The 18,238-nt window shown below is 43.0% G+C and overlaps 1 protein-coding gene across 7 annotated transcripts in view; it reads right to left on the reverse strand.

Moving 5' to 3' along the window:
- SLC4A11 (solute carrier family 4 member 11) overlaps nt 1–18,238 on the reverse strand; it is a 130,006-nt gene that overhangs the window by 37,416 nt on the left and 74,352 nt on the right. For 5 of the 7 annotated variants that reach the window (XM_040700098.2, XM_025150090.3, XM_015286072.4 and 2 more), the window contains 5 exons: nt 14,565–14,611; nt 9,275–9,506; nt 8,584–8,646; nt 7,970–8,051; nt 539–662 (listed from right to left, as the gene is read on the reverse strand). In XM_040700098.2, the coding sequence (XP_040556032.1) occupies nt 539–662; nt 7,970–8,051; nt 8,584–8,646; nt 9,275–9,506; nt 14,565–14,611 (548 nt within the window). The remainder of the gene's footprint in view (nt 1–538; nt 663–7,969; nt 8,052–8,583; nt 8,647–9,274; nt 9,507–14,564; nt 14,612–18,238) is intronic. The other 2 variants (XM_046941161.1, XM_025150089.3) reach the window with 1 other exon arrangement.

Raw genomic sequence — 18,238 nt, forward strand, 5'->3', positions numbered from 1 at the left:
ATGCATTGTCATTGACTCTACAGAAAGAGACAAAGAACAAATGATCTTGGGAGAATCCTCTTAAGTAACAAAATGAAGAGAAATCGTCAGATATCATGAAGATGATCAAAGGGCTGGAGCACCTCCCCTGTGAGGACAGGCTGAGAGACCTGGGGCTCTTCAGCCTGGAGAAGAGAAGGATCCAAGGGGAACTTATGGCAGCCTTCCAATACCTGCACAGAGCTGACAGGAAAACTGGGGAGGGACATTTTATAAGGGCATGTAGGATGATGGGAAATGGTTTTAAACTGGAAGAAGGTAGATTTACGCTAGATATTAGGAAGAAATTCTTTACTGTGAGGGTGGTGATACACTGGAACAGGCTGCCCAGTGAGGTTGTGGATGCCCCTCCCTGGAAGCATTCAGGGCCAGGTTGGATGGGGCTGTGAGCAACCTGGCCTGGTGGGATGTGCCCCTGCCTATAGCAGGGGACTGGAATTAGAGGATCTTAAAAGGTCCCTTCTAACCCAAACCATTCTATGATTGTATGAACACTCACCATTTTAGGAGGTGCCAGGACTAATATCACAAATCTGACTTCACAGGAGTTCTCACCCCAGTTCTGAGGCCTCTCGAGGCGACTGATGCAAACATGACGTCGCTGCAGGGACTTTATAGTGCAACTGTGGAGAAAGATGGCACGGTTATACATGGTACTACAAAACACACTGAACACAATTCTCCCTCTTCCATCTGCTTTCTAATAACCAAAAAAAAAAGATAACAATGTACCTTTTATTTGTAGTACTACAGAAACTCTTGCAAAGTAGCCCTCAAGATCTAACACCTATATTAAAAACAGTTTACACCTAATTTGATCCAATCTTCCAAAATGCTTTTGGCATCTTGCCTTTGTGTCTCCAAATGTTTCCACCTCTTTTGCCTTGGGCAGATCTGTTTGAATGGCTTTCCCTCTTCACTCTCAGCTGTTATTTTCCTATGAAGTTTACCAACCCAGCTTTTAAGTTATCACCAGCCCAGACTGCAGCTTTCCTGCTTTATTTGAAGTCTCATACTACTTCCCAGCTCTTCTGGAAGGCACAGTGAGATGTAACTGCCTATCAATACTGAAGTATGACTTCCCATATCAGAGTGACTTCTTTTTCTGTTTTGAAGTCACTCACATTGCTTGTTCCATCTGATTCGCCCAGCAAGAACATATCACAGTCCTTAGACCACCTCCCCTCTAATTTCTCTGGCATTAAACCAGCCCATCTTTCCTTTTAAGAGATATTCTAACGCTTTCACATCCTGATAGTCATTCCCAGTCATGGCAGCTGAAGATCCTTGGCTGGATACGTACTAGTTAAAAGCACATTATGTTCTTCATGGAGTTCATAATTTGCATACTAAATCAGCCCAGCAAATAGCTCCATAACTGAGTTTGCTTCCAATCTGTCATCAGGAAGTCAAGTCACCTATGCAGATTAGTCTCACAAAGGCACTTGTCCTAAAGCAACCCGATAGCTTCATCGTAATCACATAGGTTATGACTGTGAGAACAGTATGTTTTCTGCTTCCCTTTTACCAAGGCCTCTTGACTTTTTCCTACTCAAATCACTTGAAGCAGCCTTGGGAGAGGAAGGGAGTGGGAATAGAAATAATCCAAAAAAATCCAAACAGGTCCTAACATTAAGGATAAGTCCCTTTCAAAGTCATGAAAAAGAATGCAAGTTATCCTTTCCACCAGACCTGCAGTCCAGAGGCTGCAGTTAGTCTCCAATATACTTCAGAATTGCAGCAATCTTTACCTTTCTTCTCAAAGGAAGAACTAAACACTAGTTTTCACAAGCAATCCAAAGCCCTCAGTAGCAATCATGCTGCAGCTGGACAGCATAAAAGATTACTGTGGTTCAGCAAGCCAATGGAACCAATGCATGAACTCTGTACTAAGAAGGAAAGCCATCAAGTGGCCCAACACCTAAATTCCTCTTACCTCGCCTTCATCCATTGGAAGTGCACAAAAATGAATAGTTAACACACACTAGAAGAAAAAAATGAGGCTTTTCTGTCCTCTACTCAGCATTTTCAGACCTCAGTTGAAAAATACTTTGGGAAAGGATAGATTTCTGGACGTTTTGTACATAACTGGCAGCTGGACCTGTTGATCTTGTACAGCTTTTCCCAATCATTATGATTCTGTGATATCCATTCTGGAAATGGCCACAGACAGATACTGGACACCTATTGCTCATAGTGCTGTACACTATGCACAGCCAGAGACAGCTTCCTACAGGCCAAGGGTTGATGACACCAGCACACAGCTCACTGCCAGAAGTAGGGCAGCATACCAAGACACGCATGCAAACATGTTTGCAAGTGATACATAAGTACAACTTATCATTACCTCCCAGTAATGCTGCTCAGCAGTACCTGCTTGTCCACTCCACCACATTTGAGTGAATCCAAGAACTGAAATCTTGCTAAAAAAACACTGATTTTCTGCTCCTACCTGAGGAGAAAAAGTCAGTGTGTGGGAGGCCTGCCTCCCTGGATATGATATGTGAAGTCATGTTGCAATAAAGTTATTTGAAGAAATAAATATTATACAGGGCTATAATTAAGCAAGCTACTTGTCCTTCAAATTAAATGCTACAGCTACTTTTCTCCCTCAACTGGCAGTAAGATGCTTGAGCTCCATGAAAGGTGCCTTAAGTTGCAGTGAAGGAGGTTCAAGTTAGATATTAAGGAAAAATTCTTCTTGGAAAAAGCAGTCAGGCATTGGAACAGACTGCCTAGGGAAGCGGTGGTGTCATCATCCCTGCAAGTGTTCAAGAAACATGGAGATGTGGCAATTGGGGACATGGTGGGATGGGCTGGGGTTGGACTTGATGATCTCAAATGTCTTTTCCAACCTTAATGATTCAATAAAATCCACAATCAAAGCTACCTAACTGAAATCCAGCTGTTTCTTTGTCTAGAACTTACTGTTCCCACTTCTTTGTTTTAATTCTGTAAGTCAGATAAAATTCTGAACCCAAACTGGAGCCCTTTCTAGAGCTGTGCAAATACTTATAAAGAAAATAGTCTATTTAGTTCACATGGAGTTACCCTAAGCTGTGCAAATCTGGAAGTAAAACTGTACAGCTCAGGCTAAAATAAAGGCACTTGAGTAGCACTTGAGTAAATTTCCACTTAGAGAGAGATATCTGGACAGTAAACAGCTAAAGCTCCTCCAGAAGCTTGAGGACTGGCAAGACATTTTCAGCTGACTAAATCAAGCATGGTTTGGCCAAAGCCTCCAAGTTGCTTTTTGGTTTGGATTGAGCTAAATGTGATTCTCCTCTGGTTTGGCCAGCAAGCAGAAAAACCTATTTCCAACCCATTATTACTCACATAAGGAAACACTTGGTTATGATTTAAGGAGATGCCAGGTTGCATTATCAGCAGTTTCATCATTATTCTCCAGTAACTGAGCTTATAAAAAAAGGCCATTTCAATTATAGCACAAATTCCTGCTTTAGTGTCCACCTCCTTCCAGGCTACATATCTTGCAGCACCCAATGTGGCACTTAATGGTGAGAACTGGCAGCACTCCACCAAAATCACCAGTATACAAAGTCACACATGCCACAGTTCTGCCCCATGCCCAAGATGTTATCAGATTAATAACATCCCTCAGAAAAGTCATAAAGTGGGTCAAACTATGGAGACCCAAGAGAAACAAAAGCCACCTTTAAACTGGGCAAGAAAGGAAGTCATTTTAGAAAGAAATTATCCCCTGCAGTAAGAAAAAATGCCCAGTAGAGGTAATCAGCTAGCCAACCTCTTCCTGTCCCAGTGCAGAACAACAGTGACACTGCTTGTTCTCATCCACTGCAAATAAATCATTGGCAAAGCAGCTCCGGGCACAAGGCTTTCAGAAAGCAGAATTTACAAGCAAGGAATGGAGCTGCAACCAGCAGGCCAGCTCACCAGCAGTTTGGCACTAGGATGGTTCGGAAGTACAGAGCAAAATCATTCCAGGATGAGTATTATTTGTGAGTGACAAACGCACTGTGCTCTAGAAAGACACATCCTCTCTAGCAGTTAATCTCTAGGGGAGCTAGGGAGAAAGCATTTCCTACAGGACAGCACAGCAGAATCCACCCCTTCCTCCCTGAATGCACTTGTAGGCACTAAGATTTGTCATTGTTCTTGCCAGCAGCAATCCTTCAAGACTCAAACTCCCAATGAAGGGTTTGGATTTGACAAGTCCCTTCAATAACTCAGCACGCACAGGAGTTTTGACTCTAGCACACAAACAAGGGCAGCTATAGGTACATTGCAAATCACTACTTTGAACCCAAGCAACACTTAAAGATGACTGCTTTAAAGTTTGGGGGAAGGTCCTTGTTTCCAGAACTCAAGCTACTGAGTTTTGAAAGGCTACCTGGTATTTTGAATTATCCTCCTCATATGAATTTTTGCAGTAAGGTTATACAAGAATAAACAATTTTATAGCAACGTGGGATGCAAGCCATTGCATCTCCAGTTGCAGAGAGGCTTCTTCCCCAGCTTCACCTGTTCAAACAGCTCCAGCAAATCAGCTGAATGCACTGAAATTAAGTCCTTCACCAATCCACATGCGAAATCAAACTAAATTCCATTCCAATCAAAGGAAATAGGTATTCATTTACTCAATACAGACTGCAAAGCAGCCCCCTGGTTTCATGTTTTGTTTTGTTTTGTTTTTAAAGAATTCTGGGAAGCAGAAATTATATTCATCTCCTGGCAAGAAGAGTATTGCCTGGAGGTGGTACTGCCTGAGGAGTTCCACTCTTCTCAGGCAGCATTTGTTCAATAACGCATCAGCTGGATTTCTCATGGAGGATACCAGCAGTTAACTGGCAGTGACTGCAATGTCCTCAGAATTACAGATTCTACATCACATCCCAGGAAATAAAAATGTTGAGCATTCGCATCTCCACTTGTCAATGCTAAGGGTAATAATTGGGCTTGATAAGACATGGTTGTGATCAAAGACACTTTTCCATACAGTGCCTGCTGGAAAAGGGGTGCTATCCTTTGGGTTTCTGAACCATGAGTTTTGTGGCAGGACTAAACCAACAGCTCTTATATTGGCTTCTTCCTCATGTAGACATGCAAAGCATCTACTTTACCCCTTCCAGACTCTGGATCACAGTGAATCCACCTGGTTCCTAGAGAAAGCAGGGCTTCTTCCCAGCAGTACACATACCTGCCGCAATCTTTGCTTGCTGGAAGAGTATCATAGCATCTCCATAAGCTCCTACTAAAAGCAGAGCTTCCTCATGTCAAATGACCAATTAAACATGATGGATGGGACACTGGGCAGCCTGTCCTAATGCCTGATTTAGTGGTTGGCAACCCTGGGCAGGGAAGAGTTGGAACCAGACAATCTTTGAGGTCCCTCCCAGTTCAAGTCATTCTACAATTTTATGGTATACAAATTCCTAATAGTCTTCTCTTCTCTGCAGGTGAGCATTGCTTGCTAGCGGGGCATGCAGCCCTGCGTTGCTCTCAGCTACACAGCATTTTAATGAAGGAATCTCAAGGTTTCGATGTGCTCATGTACTCTGGGTAAAGCTGTAGTGAGAACAGGTATAGGTAACTCTTCAAATAAATAAAATCTCTGAAGTCTACTGTGAATCAGAAGTCAGTTCTTTTCCTGGACCTCACTGGAGCATTCAAACCTTGAGATCTTCAGTCCCAACAGCTTATTCTGTCCTGTGGATGTGGCCCAGGCTCAGATAGTACTTCTGACCTTGCTAGTGGTTCAACAGATCTGAAGCTGCCAGGAGGAGTATCACTTGCAGCAGAAGCAGAATAGCTACTTTACCCTAGGTTTTTCCCACCTCTTTTCTCCCTGAGGTTTGAGTGAAAGGAAAGAACATGCACTCAACCCAACAAAAGGAGAAATAGAAGCAAGTTTTTGTGTCCATGAATTATACTGCTCTGCAGAACTCATTGAAAATCCCACAGAAGCATTTTTTCTTCAAGAAAATTTAGACACTGTGCTTCCGCATTGCATTTGAGGAGAAAAAGTACCACCAAAGCTCTACCCCTGAGCTGCTCCTTCTCATTAATATAATCTTACTATGATACCCAAACTCCTTTCATTTGCTAGGAAGAAAAAAGTGCACAGAAAACAGCAGAGCTAATTTAAATCTGTACTCTTTGTTAAATTTAAGTGCAATAAAAACCAGTAAAAAGCTATCTTAGATTCTCCCCACTCACACAGGGAAAAAAAAAATCATCAACAAATTCTTTTTACTTCAGAGTTTGCAATGTTGTTTTGCAATCTGACTTCAAGAAAAACGTAAAGTCTAAAAATATCATTCTCAATCCATTGCACAATAGCTACAGCAGCAATACAGTGCAATAATTATATAATTACAGTTAATAACTCATCACTGCTTTCCCACCACTTTCTTCTCCCTCTTCAAAGTAACAAAAGGAAGAAGCAAGGAAGTTTTGCACAAGACACCTTCAGGCTCTAAGCTTGTTTTTCAGATCACGTCTTGTCATGGAAGCTAGCATTACTCACATGGGTATATTCAAACTTTTGGCTCACTTTCTACAGAAATACTGATCCTACAGCCCTTTTCAGCTTCGTGTATATCATCACAGCATTTGTATCATGACCTCCACAAGTGCTTTGTTATTAAGTCAGTGCTCTCTAAAGCTTTACACAGAGCCATGTCACATGCCATAGTAGGAGCTCCCACCTCTGCTCTCTATAAAGTTGCATGCACGTTCCCTATCATATCTGTGGTATGCAACACAGAAAAACTGCTCAGAATCCCTCTGTGTTGAAGCATAGAAAGACCATTTTTGCTATATGAACTCATCTTCTCACTTGAGCAAAATACTCTGCAATCCAGGGATAAGAGTAGAGGCTGACAGTAGTACACATGGCACAGACATTAGCCAATTGACTTGCTTCATAGGACAGACCTCCGACATGTGGGAGTTCTCTTTTGTAAGTGATTAAAAAATTCTAAACGTCTACCTCCAAGGCAGAATACTCTAAATTTCTTCCTGCTATAAGCAGAAACACTGCTAGGAGAGGGAAAGCTGTTGTGACAGTTGTCCTACAATCCAGTTGTGAATTTTGTTACGTGTGTTTGTACAGCTTGAGAGCCTGTAGGCATGTATACAACATAGGTTAACCCCATTCCTAGATAAATGACTTGGATATATCATGAGAACTTGACTAGAGATTACATATGAATACAGAAATAGAGAGATGGAAGTTAGATTGCTTCAGCTAGCTCAGTGACTCAGGCTCTGGCATTTCTCCATGAAGGGACAGTTTGACTCATCCAACATGCTTGACTATGGGACAATGATTTGAAAACCAAGCAACCCAGCTTCAGTCAAGTGGAAAGTGGGGTGAAGTCATCCTGGCTTTTAAATCCCAAGTGACAAAGCCCTTACTGCCTTATGGGGCTGCTACAATGTTTAGCAGCGTTGACAGTGTCTGAATTAATTGCCAACAAACAATCAGCGTCTGAATAGTGTCTGAATTTCTGACTTCAATTTCTAGTTACAAGGTTTTGATGTTTGCAAAGGGCTTAAGAAGTCTTTCAGTACCAGGTCTCAGACTTTGGCAGTCGAAGTAGTCCATGATCAAGTTCACTTGTCCTTTTTTCAAGAGCTCCTAATTAACATCCGTAATAATTAGAATAACCGGGCTCTGAATTTTTTCAGCATTGTTTGTTAACCCTAGATTTAGACAGCATCCAGCAATTTAATGTCTTGCAGAGACTATGATCATCTCTGCCCAGACTGCTGCTTGCAATTCACATGCAAATGAGTCCACAAGGTCAGGACAGACAGTCAGAGAAGGTCTCACCACCTCAACTTAAAAGAGTGAATTCTCAACTGCTGTTCCTATCTGCAGTAGGAATAGTTGCAAGTTTTGAGCAACCTGTGTACTCTGATAATCAACAACCCAGGTACTTACATGATACAGAGCCAGGACTGCTGATACTGCACCCCCGTGACTGTCGCTGTGACCCCTTGAATTGTATCTGATAAGAGGTGAACTAGGGGAGAAGAAAAGCAATGTTACAAGCTTGTCCACATTAGTATGCAACTACAAATCACATTTCCTTTCAAACTGAAGCTAAATGCTAATACCAAGCATATTTAGCTGCATACTGGATGGATGCAAGGATTGGGGATGACAATAGGAAGAAGTGGAAACATTTGAATTGATGTCTTTGAATTCTGCCTTAAACTATTTGCAGCTTGAAGAGGCAGCTGTTTTCTCCCTCTAACATCATTCTACCACGATATTGAGTTATTAGAGAGTAGCATTATTCAACACACGCAGGACTAAAAGAGACTTCATCTTCCAACTCCCATGCCCTCTCTCCCCTCTTTGTAAGTACTGTTCTCTCAGATTGTTTGATGGCACTGCTTAGCTTTTCTTTATAGGCAGAAAGCCTAAATTCAAGATATAAATGCAAAGCTCTAAGACAGGCAGCAAGAAGTAACCAAAGCATGAACATGCTTACTACATGCTCAGGACTTGACATATCTGTTAAACAAATTCACTCAGGCTGTGACAGTTACATTTGAGGTGCGATGTACATGTTTGTATATTCATTCCTGTTGGCTCTGAAACGTCATGGATGCCTACAGAGAAACAATGCTTAGTTAAGCTTCTTTACATCTTGGGCTAAAAGGCAGCGTTTTAGGCTATGCTATGACATTCACTGGTAGATAAGGTGACAGTTAAGCCAGTGTTTCTAAGTCTACCCCATTTTTGAATTTCTAGAGTAAACCAATGAGCCTCTTGTCCCTTCTAGTGAGCTAGGGTCAACACGAAGGCTCAGCCTTCCCCAAAAAACTGCTCATTCAACTCAGAATTCCTCAGCCTGTGTGAATTCAGATGGAGAATCACAAGGCAAAGGAGCCACTTCTGAAGGGACACCAGAAAGGATCTCTCTGCAGAAGAATATCTGACACTTTTCTAAGGACAATCACTACTAATGTGATTGTCCAACTGGCAGGAAATTCCAGTGCTGGAAGACCTCTTCCTCAGAAGAACATTAGTGCATCTCATCTAAAGGGAACAGTGACAAAACTCCACTTAAAATAAACTTTGGAGATGAGGCCCTTCAGCCTAGGTGACCAAGATAACCCCCCGGCACTGCATGCAACAGGCATATTTGGGAAGCATGCATTAGTGAGTGGTCAACACACCACCAATGAAAAGGATGACTAATAACAGTTATTTGGAAACTAATCAAGTATGGATTACCATTCCCTTCTCGCGGGGTCCCTGAATCCGTGAATAAAGTGCTCATGATTTTTTCAAAGTTACAGCTTGGCTCCGTGTTCTCGGGGTCTTCAGCAAAATGTTTCAGCATCTCTCGAAGAACATCATCCAAAGAGGTGGCTGTTTCATCAAGGATGATGCTGGCTCTGGCCAAGAACCCATCCAGGTCTCTGTGGGCTCTGACTTCCTCCTCAAAATTCTTTAATTTCAGGTACTGTATTAAAAAGAGGTCAGAGCATTATATAGCTGTACCAATACCAGACAAAGGATTAAGGTTTTGTAGTTTACAAGACAACAGCTTTTTCTGATATCACTGCCAACAAACCAATGATTTTAGAATCATTCTTTTCAGATCACATTACAAAAGTAGTTTTTTATATTGTTAATGCATTAAAATGCAATTTTGAGGCTTATGCTAACTGAGTCACCATGGGTGATTGCCTGGTCACAGTTTACACCCTGATGTTGAACGCAGTGATGAATAAACAAACCAATTTCATTTCCTAAGATAAAAGATAGCATGCTAATGGTAGCATCTTAAGCCTTCTTTTGGTTTAAACAATTCAACATGTTTGCAATGACATGGGCAAAGCTGTCAGGAAGAAATGAACTCCCATCTCAGCAGAGCGAAGAACTGCTTACACGCATCTCTGGGTATCCTACGTCAGCTCTGTGCAGAGAGCCATCTCTCCATGTCCTCCTAATTCAGGAGCTTGGAGAGGGAGATGGGGGAATCCCATGCAGCCCATTGTCTTTTTACTCTTCCTACATTCTTACTGTTCCCACTCACAAGGAAATTTTCTTCCTCTCTGCATAACATTTAGCTTTGAATCAGCACGTGAGAGAAGGAGAACCAGATGGCAAGAAAAGGCCAGTACTGCCTCAACTCTGCTGGTTCTGCCTGCTGTCCCAGTCAGACTTGTAGACCTCGAGATGGAAGAAACAAACACGCTGTGTTACAGAAGCTCAATTCCTTTCCTCATTTGTCAGGTATGACATTTGTTAATTGAATTATCAAACTGCAGATTTGTTGTTCCCATTTCACGGTTCTTAGAAATCCACGCACGCAGTTAACACTCTCAGTAGTGAGTCAAGGACTGACAGTCCTGTCCTCTCCTTCAACAGCTTGAGATAAAACAAGGAAATGGGACTTCCATTTCATTATGTGGATCTTCCATCCCACAGGAAGCTAGACAAGACATTATGAGTCTGCGGACCGGATTTTAAAGATGCATTTAAACCTACAACTCCCCCTAAACTCAGTAAGATGTACAATCCAAACTGCTTTAATAGAACTGAAACCATGCTGCCTCCACAACAAAGACCTTGGCACACTGCCCCCATGTTATAGGGACCACTACACTGCTTGAGTCATAGATCCCTTCCTCTCACGCATACCCACTCCACCTTTTCCATTTATAGCCTAGACACCAAGAAAAATGCTAACATCTCACTAATTACTGTAATTATCACAGCAACTATCAAGTTGTCAGTACACATCCATTGCAATTAACACTGTTTTACTTTGCATCAATCATTTCTTACACAGCCTTGGAGGACTGAGACTGAGGATTCTCTGTAGGATTTCATTGCCACCCCCCGAGGCTTTAGTGCCATCTGCTCTTAGGAGAGGAGATAGTGACACAGCTATGTCACCATCCCACCTAAGGTGGGAGGTGGTAGAACTGCAAGTGGCCAATCCATCTTAGGCTATCACTGCACAAGAGCAGGTTAAACACCTATCACCACCTGTAATATTTGTGCTCATGAGGTCACCAGGTGACCAGAACTTCCCTCGAAGGTATCCTGTTCCAACTTGTTTGGCATATAGAGTCCAACCTAGGATGGATGTTCAAACAGCAGAGAGATTAAACAGACTACAGAGGATTTAGGAGGTTCTAGCTGGATTTTATGAAACAACTCTTTAGGGAAAGAGTGGTCAGGCACTGGCACAAGCTGCCCAAGGTGGTGGTGGAGTCATTGTCCCTGGAGGTGTCCAAGAACCATGGGGATGGGACACGTGGGGGCCACAGACAGTGGGTGAGGTGGGAATGGGTTGGGGTTGGACTTGGTGGTATCAGAGGCGTCTTCCAGCCTTAATGATCTTATGACTTAAAAATGGAAGAGTAGGGAGCAAAGGAAGTATCAAGAAAGTTAAGGACAACTGGAACGCCGCAGGATCAAGATGATCTCAAGAAATCAAAAGTGGTTTCATGTCATCAATTTCTCACATGCTTGAGAGAAGTCAGCAGCAACAGAACCATGAAAGCAAGAACTTGGCTGATAGATAGCAGAAATGAATCAGAGGCATTCAGCAGATGGCTATTATCTGCCCACATCACCTCAATCAATGCTGATCCTCCACTGATCTGCACAGGACAGCACCATTTGCTTGCTGTGTTAGGACAGCAATGTGACTTGCATCAAAGCTGCTGACAAGGATACAACTCAAATGCATGATCTTGCACCTGGGTTGAGGCAATCCTCACTACCAATACAAGCTGGGGGCTGAAAGGATTTGAGCACAGCCCTGACAAAAAAAAAAAGACCTGGGGGTACTGGTGGATAGGAAGGGGGACGTGAATCATCCCAGAAAGCCCAGGCTGCATCAAAAGATGCACGGCCAGCAGCGCAAGGGAGGTGATCCTGCCCCTCCACTCTATGCTGGTGAGGCCTCACCTGAAGTACTGCATTCAGATGTGGAGTCCTCAGTACAGGGGAGACATAGACCTGTTAGAGGGCACCAAGAGGAGGGCCACAAAAAACAAATCATCCAAGGGATGGAACACTTCTCCTGCAAGGACAGCCTGAGAGAGCCGGGGCTGTTCAGCCTGGAGAAGAGAAGGCCCCAAGGTGACGTAATAGCACCCTTTTACCTATCTAAAGGGGAGCTACAGGAAAAAAGGGGACAGACTCTTTAGCAGGGTCTGTGGTGATAGAGCAAGGGGAAATTATTCAAGCTTAAAGAGGGTAGATTTAAGTTGGATACAAGGAAAGTTTTTACAGTGAGCGTAGTGAGGCATTGGAACAGGATGCCCAGAGATGTGGTTGATGCCCTGTCCCTGGAGACCTTCAAGGCAAGGCTGGAAAAGGCCCTGAGCAACCTGATCTAGCTGTGGTATCCCTGTTCATTGCTGGGAAGTTGGACTAGATGACCATGACTCTATAACTCCAGCTCTGCAACAACCTTCTGGTAATGCATTCTGTAAATCATTTTCCATACCTCAGCCCTGCTTTATTCCTCTGCTCCTGTCCCATTATATGAAATAAGCACAATAACTACCTTCATTATCACTCCTATAACATTGAGTAAGATATACCCACAAAACACTGCAAGGCAGCATGCCACTGTGAGAGGATATAAATATATTGCTCGCCAGCTGAGACAAACCAAGAGCAAATTAGTTGAATTGCTGGTACAGCAACACCTCAGAGATAGCTCAAACAGAACCTGTTCCAGTCAGGACACCCACTGTTTTGAAGAGAAATTAATGACTACTCCTTCACAAATATTTTTAGCCAGATAGTCAAGTCACACCAGGATACTGCATGCTGGAAACCGCCTATAGCAGGAAACTCAAGACAGCTACTCAATAGTCATTTTAATAGTATTGTGTATCCCTAATTGCAAAGCTGTACAGTGCATCATGGCAAGGAAGAGAGGCTGTCATGCTTCAGGAATAAGAATGCATTGAAACAGCCTCCCCTAACATCACACAAGCAGGACCCTTGGCCAACATCCATCAGACCAAGTGTCACACAATCCATGCAAAACTAAGCTTTCAACACTCATCAAGAACATCCAAAAATCAACGACATCTGCTGGCCTGCTGCTCCATAGACAAAGTCCACTTACAGAGGCTGCAAAAAACCTCAGGAGATGTTCCCAAAAACTACATTGTCCTGAGCACAGTTCCACCTCTGCTGCTGCCAGATACTCACAGCTGTTTCCTCCAAAGCATACTGAGATGGTGATTAAGTAGTTCAGACTGTGAGCAGATTCCCTATGCGCCCGTCAAGGGACATACCAAACTTGTCCAAGACATGTATTGCCTTTCTAGCACTCCTCAAGAGAGGCAAGAGCCATGGACTATCATCAGAGGACAGGGACAGTCCTGAAGAGAAATGTCTATGCATAAAACTGACTGAATCCTTTTTCTTCTAGTGATGCTTTCTCACATGACACAGAACCCAAATTCCTTTACATTTGAAGCACAACAATTTTATCATCCACCATGGCATTTTTTTTCCCCCTAGCCTTGCTAAAGCATGCTATCCCTCTGGTATTTGTTGCTCAACAGCATACTAAAATGCTCATGCACGAACTACAGGCCAGAAATGCAAGAGTCCTGCAAGAAGAAAAAAAACAGAAGACACTTGGAGCTTCCAACTATTTCTTATCAGATGTAGATCCTGCATTTGGACTTAGAATTTTCACCGTAAGTGATCAAGTTCTTAGGTTACTTTCAGTCAAGTGTAACCAGCTCAAAGCAGCTTAGGCAGTTGTATTAGATAAGACAAATTAAACAAGCCTGTAATATTAAATTGGCCAACATCAATGATGTTACAAGTTTACACAGCCAGTCCCTCCAGCCCAGGTGGGACAAGAGATGACACCCTAAAGCATCACAGGTCATGCTTCAGCCCCAAAGATCAAGACTACAAGTGATATTAAATATCAGTTCATTTCCTCTCTGCATACTTTGTACATTCTTAGTTGGAGGTCTGCAATAACACAGCCTATGGGAGGCTTCTCATGTTTCTGCCTTATCGTTATCAAGTTACTGTCTCAAGAGTAAACTAAACACTGTTTCCCAATTGTCCTCCTAAACTGAGTGTTCCCAGGGAATTTACTCCTGCTGAACCTCATGAAGGCAGATCTGATTAGTGGGAATAAACAGGAAATCAAGTCACAGCAGTGTCTATGGGGTGTTTGTGCTTTCAGCTGGAAAGGAACTAAGCAGCCTGAGTCTCTGTGGTGCATGCTTGGATCCCTTCGCAGGCAGCTGCAGAAGAGAAAGTGATGAATTAACATGTCAAGGAATTGTCTGGGACAAAACACAGTGAAACAATCAGAATTGCAGAGAAATTGTTTAGAGAACACGCAGCGCATTGGCTTTGTATTCTTAAATGAAGACTAAGGAATTTAGAGAAGAAAGTATTAATATATCCTGCTCTGGCCAACAAAAACCATCTCCCCACTCCGACAGTGTACTTCAAAATCCTTTTCTCTGCTTCTAGATGAAGTCTATCGCCTAGAATCCCTTCTTACCTTCCTCGATGTGTGTAGTAACACGCAGCCAGCACTTTCATTTTCAGCTGGAAGAGAAAAAAAGTTGAACAGTGTTACTATCACAGGCATCTGACAGGCAGCACAGGGCTCAGGACAAGGTAAAGTGTCACCCTTGGCAGACAGAGGACTATATCTAGAGAAAAGCAGGGATTCAATTTTCACATTTCCCATTTAGGAAATACAAGCCAAGTGCAGAAGCAGCCTTTTACCAGTATCCGCTCAGCCACAATTTGAGTCTTGCAGCTTTTTGTTTTGTTTTTCAAACTCCCTGTATGTTTTTTACCCTTTACTACCCACCCCCCTCCCCGCTGCTTCCCCCAAATCTAATTCTTAATACTTTAGGTAATCATTTAATCCCATGCATCGCTGCTTGATAGATTGAGGCTAAGATTGCATGAGTCACTCTCGTTTGGAAACCATTCTTGTCCTCGTTAAAAAGTCAACAATAACACCCAGGCACTTCCAAGGGAGCAGGCTGTGAGAGATCACACGCAGTGACTCGAGGATGAGCACATTAGTGTCCCATCAACTCACCACTCTGCCTCCATAAATCAAAGCATAAAGCAACAGAGCTCTTGAGAAAGAAAGCTGCTGTTTAGAGACTATTAACTGTCACTCACTATGAAGTTGAGCTGCAGGGACAGAGGTATACAAGAGTTCCCGGTTCAAAGAATAGTGTTAACATTGTCTTAGGGTGTCTACAAAGCAGGTTTTGTGATATAAACTAAAAAACAAATGAAATCCCATTGTTTTTTTTGCCATGCTCCCCCCTCTTTGCTGCCTGCAGCCACAGTGGCTTCTCTGAAGCATTACTAATATTGCAGGTATTGTTTACCCTTCTCCCTCCAAGTCTTCATCATTTAACCCTTAAAAAGAAACCACAGGATTTTGCAGCTACTGAAGTTATGAACAGTTCTTGTTCAAATAAGCATAGTGACATGGAAAAAAAAAACCACTAAAGACCAAAAAAACCTTTCCAGTGTCAAGCTGTGGAAAAGTACAGGGATGTAATACGGAGTTGCAGACATTCATGGGAGATTTGTTTCTTCTACATACCTGATTTTCCGAGTCCCAGCCTCTCAGAACTACTTCAATCCCACTCCACAGGATGACTCCACTACAAGCTCAGCCCTGCTGCCCTCTGTACTCAGCACTTTGAGTGCTGTGCTCTGTTTTGGGCCCTACGCTACAACATAGATATTGAGGACCTGGAGTGTGTACAAAGAAGGGCAACAGAGCTGAGAGCACAAGTCTTAGGGGGAGTAGCTGAGGGAACTGGAATGGGTCAGTCTGGAGAAGAGGAGGCTTAGGGGAGACCTTATGATGCCCTACAACTACCTGAAATGAGACTATGGTGAAATGGAGGTCAGTCTCTGACTCCAAGTAACAGCTATAGGGACAGAGATGATGTTTTTACTTTGCACCAAAAGGTGGTATTCACACTTAACAGGCTAAAGCACTGGGAATCAAAGTGGAGACAGAGTTGACTCCACAGTAGAGGAAAAGGGAGAGAAGGTTGCATTCGTCTTTAAATAAAATGGTTCAGAGGCTTTGGTTACATCACTCAACTTCTTCTAAAGTTCACTTGGACACTCTACACATGATTAAGAGCATCAGTTAAGTCTGCTGGCACAACTGTTCCAATTATTACTGCTTTTGACACATTCTTTGGAAAGCACAAGCTGTTTTATCTTGAAAATGCTATTTATTATTAAGTAAGCACGCAACTAAACCAGAAACATCAAGCATTTTCCCCAGGCTTTTACATTTGTAGTTCTCCAGCGCTCACTTACTCAATTTACAGCCTAATTACACATGCAGAAGTATGCTGGAAGATTTGGAAGCCATAAATATTCATTGAAGAGAAAACATGTTTTGGTTTTTCAGCTTTTGTATGGAATAGTTCTAGAGGAAAAAAAAACACAGTCTTGAACAATAGCAAGCATGTGCTAAAAGCTGATAGCTGTGGTCTGTCCTTCACACCACACCTTCATGTGCATGCAAATGCAACAGAAATTCATGTTGTCCTTTTATCATGCAGCATCTCTTGGCTCCTCTTATCAGCTTCAAGTGCATATCAACCCTTTCTGCTGACAGCTCTCTCAAGTACTCATCGTGAATGAGCTACGAGTGCTGCTTTATCAACACAAGCAAAAACATGTAATTATGTTTGTTGGACCAGAATCTTTCAAACTTCTCAAAAAAAAAAATGCTGTTCTGGGCACAGAGGTGATGTTTTGGGAACCTCATTCATCATTTCACCAAAGCAACACACTGATCAAACTCAGTCCAGGAAGAGAAGACTGATGGATATCATCGTCCCTGTTCTGGGCTATCATCTTGAAGACCCATTGGAGTTCTGTAGCATTACTGAAGGACAGTTGCAAATTAACAGCAATATGGAATCACGATAGGACAAGAGGTAATGACCCTAAGATGCACCACGGGAGATTCAGGTTGGATACTGGGAAAAATTCCTTCTCAGAAATAGCAGTCAGGCACCGGAATGGGCTGCCCAGGGAGGTGGTAGGGTCACCATCCCTGGAGGATTCCATAACCAAAACCCCAACCACTTGGGGATATGGTTTAGAGGGCATGATAGGGATGGGTTGGGCTTGGTGATCTCTGAAGTCTTTTTGAACCTTAATGATTCTGTGAAGAATGGGGGAAAACACACACATTTCCCAAGTGTTTTTGGGCCTGGCTTAAAGAACATCCACTTACCTACCACAGACAGAAGAACCTGATAGGCAAACCAGGATAAAATCATGCAGGAGATTGTCCATGACATGTCTATTAAGTAATGACTGTGCTCAAGCATAAGACCAACATGCATCTGCCTGACATCTATTTTCCTCCGTCTCCTGACACTACATTATTGCTTTCCCCTCCAGTTTTGGAGCAACCATAAGGATGCAACACCCTCAGCCTTTGCACTCATGCATTTCACAGGGGGCAGAAAGGGCACAGAGAGGCATGGATTCACTCCCTATGTGAATCCATGCCTCTCCCTCCCTAGAGGGAGGCAGATTCTACCTACCTATCAACCATCAGCTACACCTTGCTACCAGGAATAATTTCACACCTGAGTGTCAGGATGAAGTATACTTAAACAGAGAGGTCAGGGTCACATTGTATTCCCATTTCTATTTTCATGGTTCTGCATGCTGGACAAAGAAGGCTGCACAAATTTATGTTAAGCAAGCGAGTGAGTTATGGGCATTTTATTGTCTTTGTCCTCTCACACAGTTAGAGCAGAGCTGCCAGGGATGCTGACCTTATCTGTTAGGCTGTGCTCCAGGTTCTGCCTAGAGGATAACCAAAAAGTCAGCAACACATCTCTGGCATCCCCGGGATCACACCAAGGCAACACACAGCCCAGGTTTCTAGGAGGCACGCATCCATGCACACAGCATTACCAAATGCACTGCAAGCAGCTCTCTGGGAGTTAACATCAATGTTAGCAACAGTGATGAACTGCCAACATTAGACTTGCTCTCGTGGCCTTGTGTGAGCACACTCAGAGCCCTGGAGGGACAACAAGGCATACCTCCTTTTTTTCCTATCCTTCCACTTGCAGAATCTGGATGGGTCCTGGGTGTGAACAAGGCAGTTTCATACACACAAGCAAGAAATGCAGCAGGAAATCTATT

The sequence above is a fragment of the Gallus gallus genome, chromosome 4 (genome assembly GCF_016699485.2).
Source record: "Gallus gallus isolate bGalGal1 chromosome 4, bGalGal1.mat.broiler.GRCg7b, whole genome shotgun sequence".
NCBI lineage: Eukaryota > Metazoa > Chordata > Aves > Galliformes > Phasianidae > Gallus > Gallus gallus.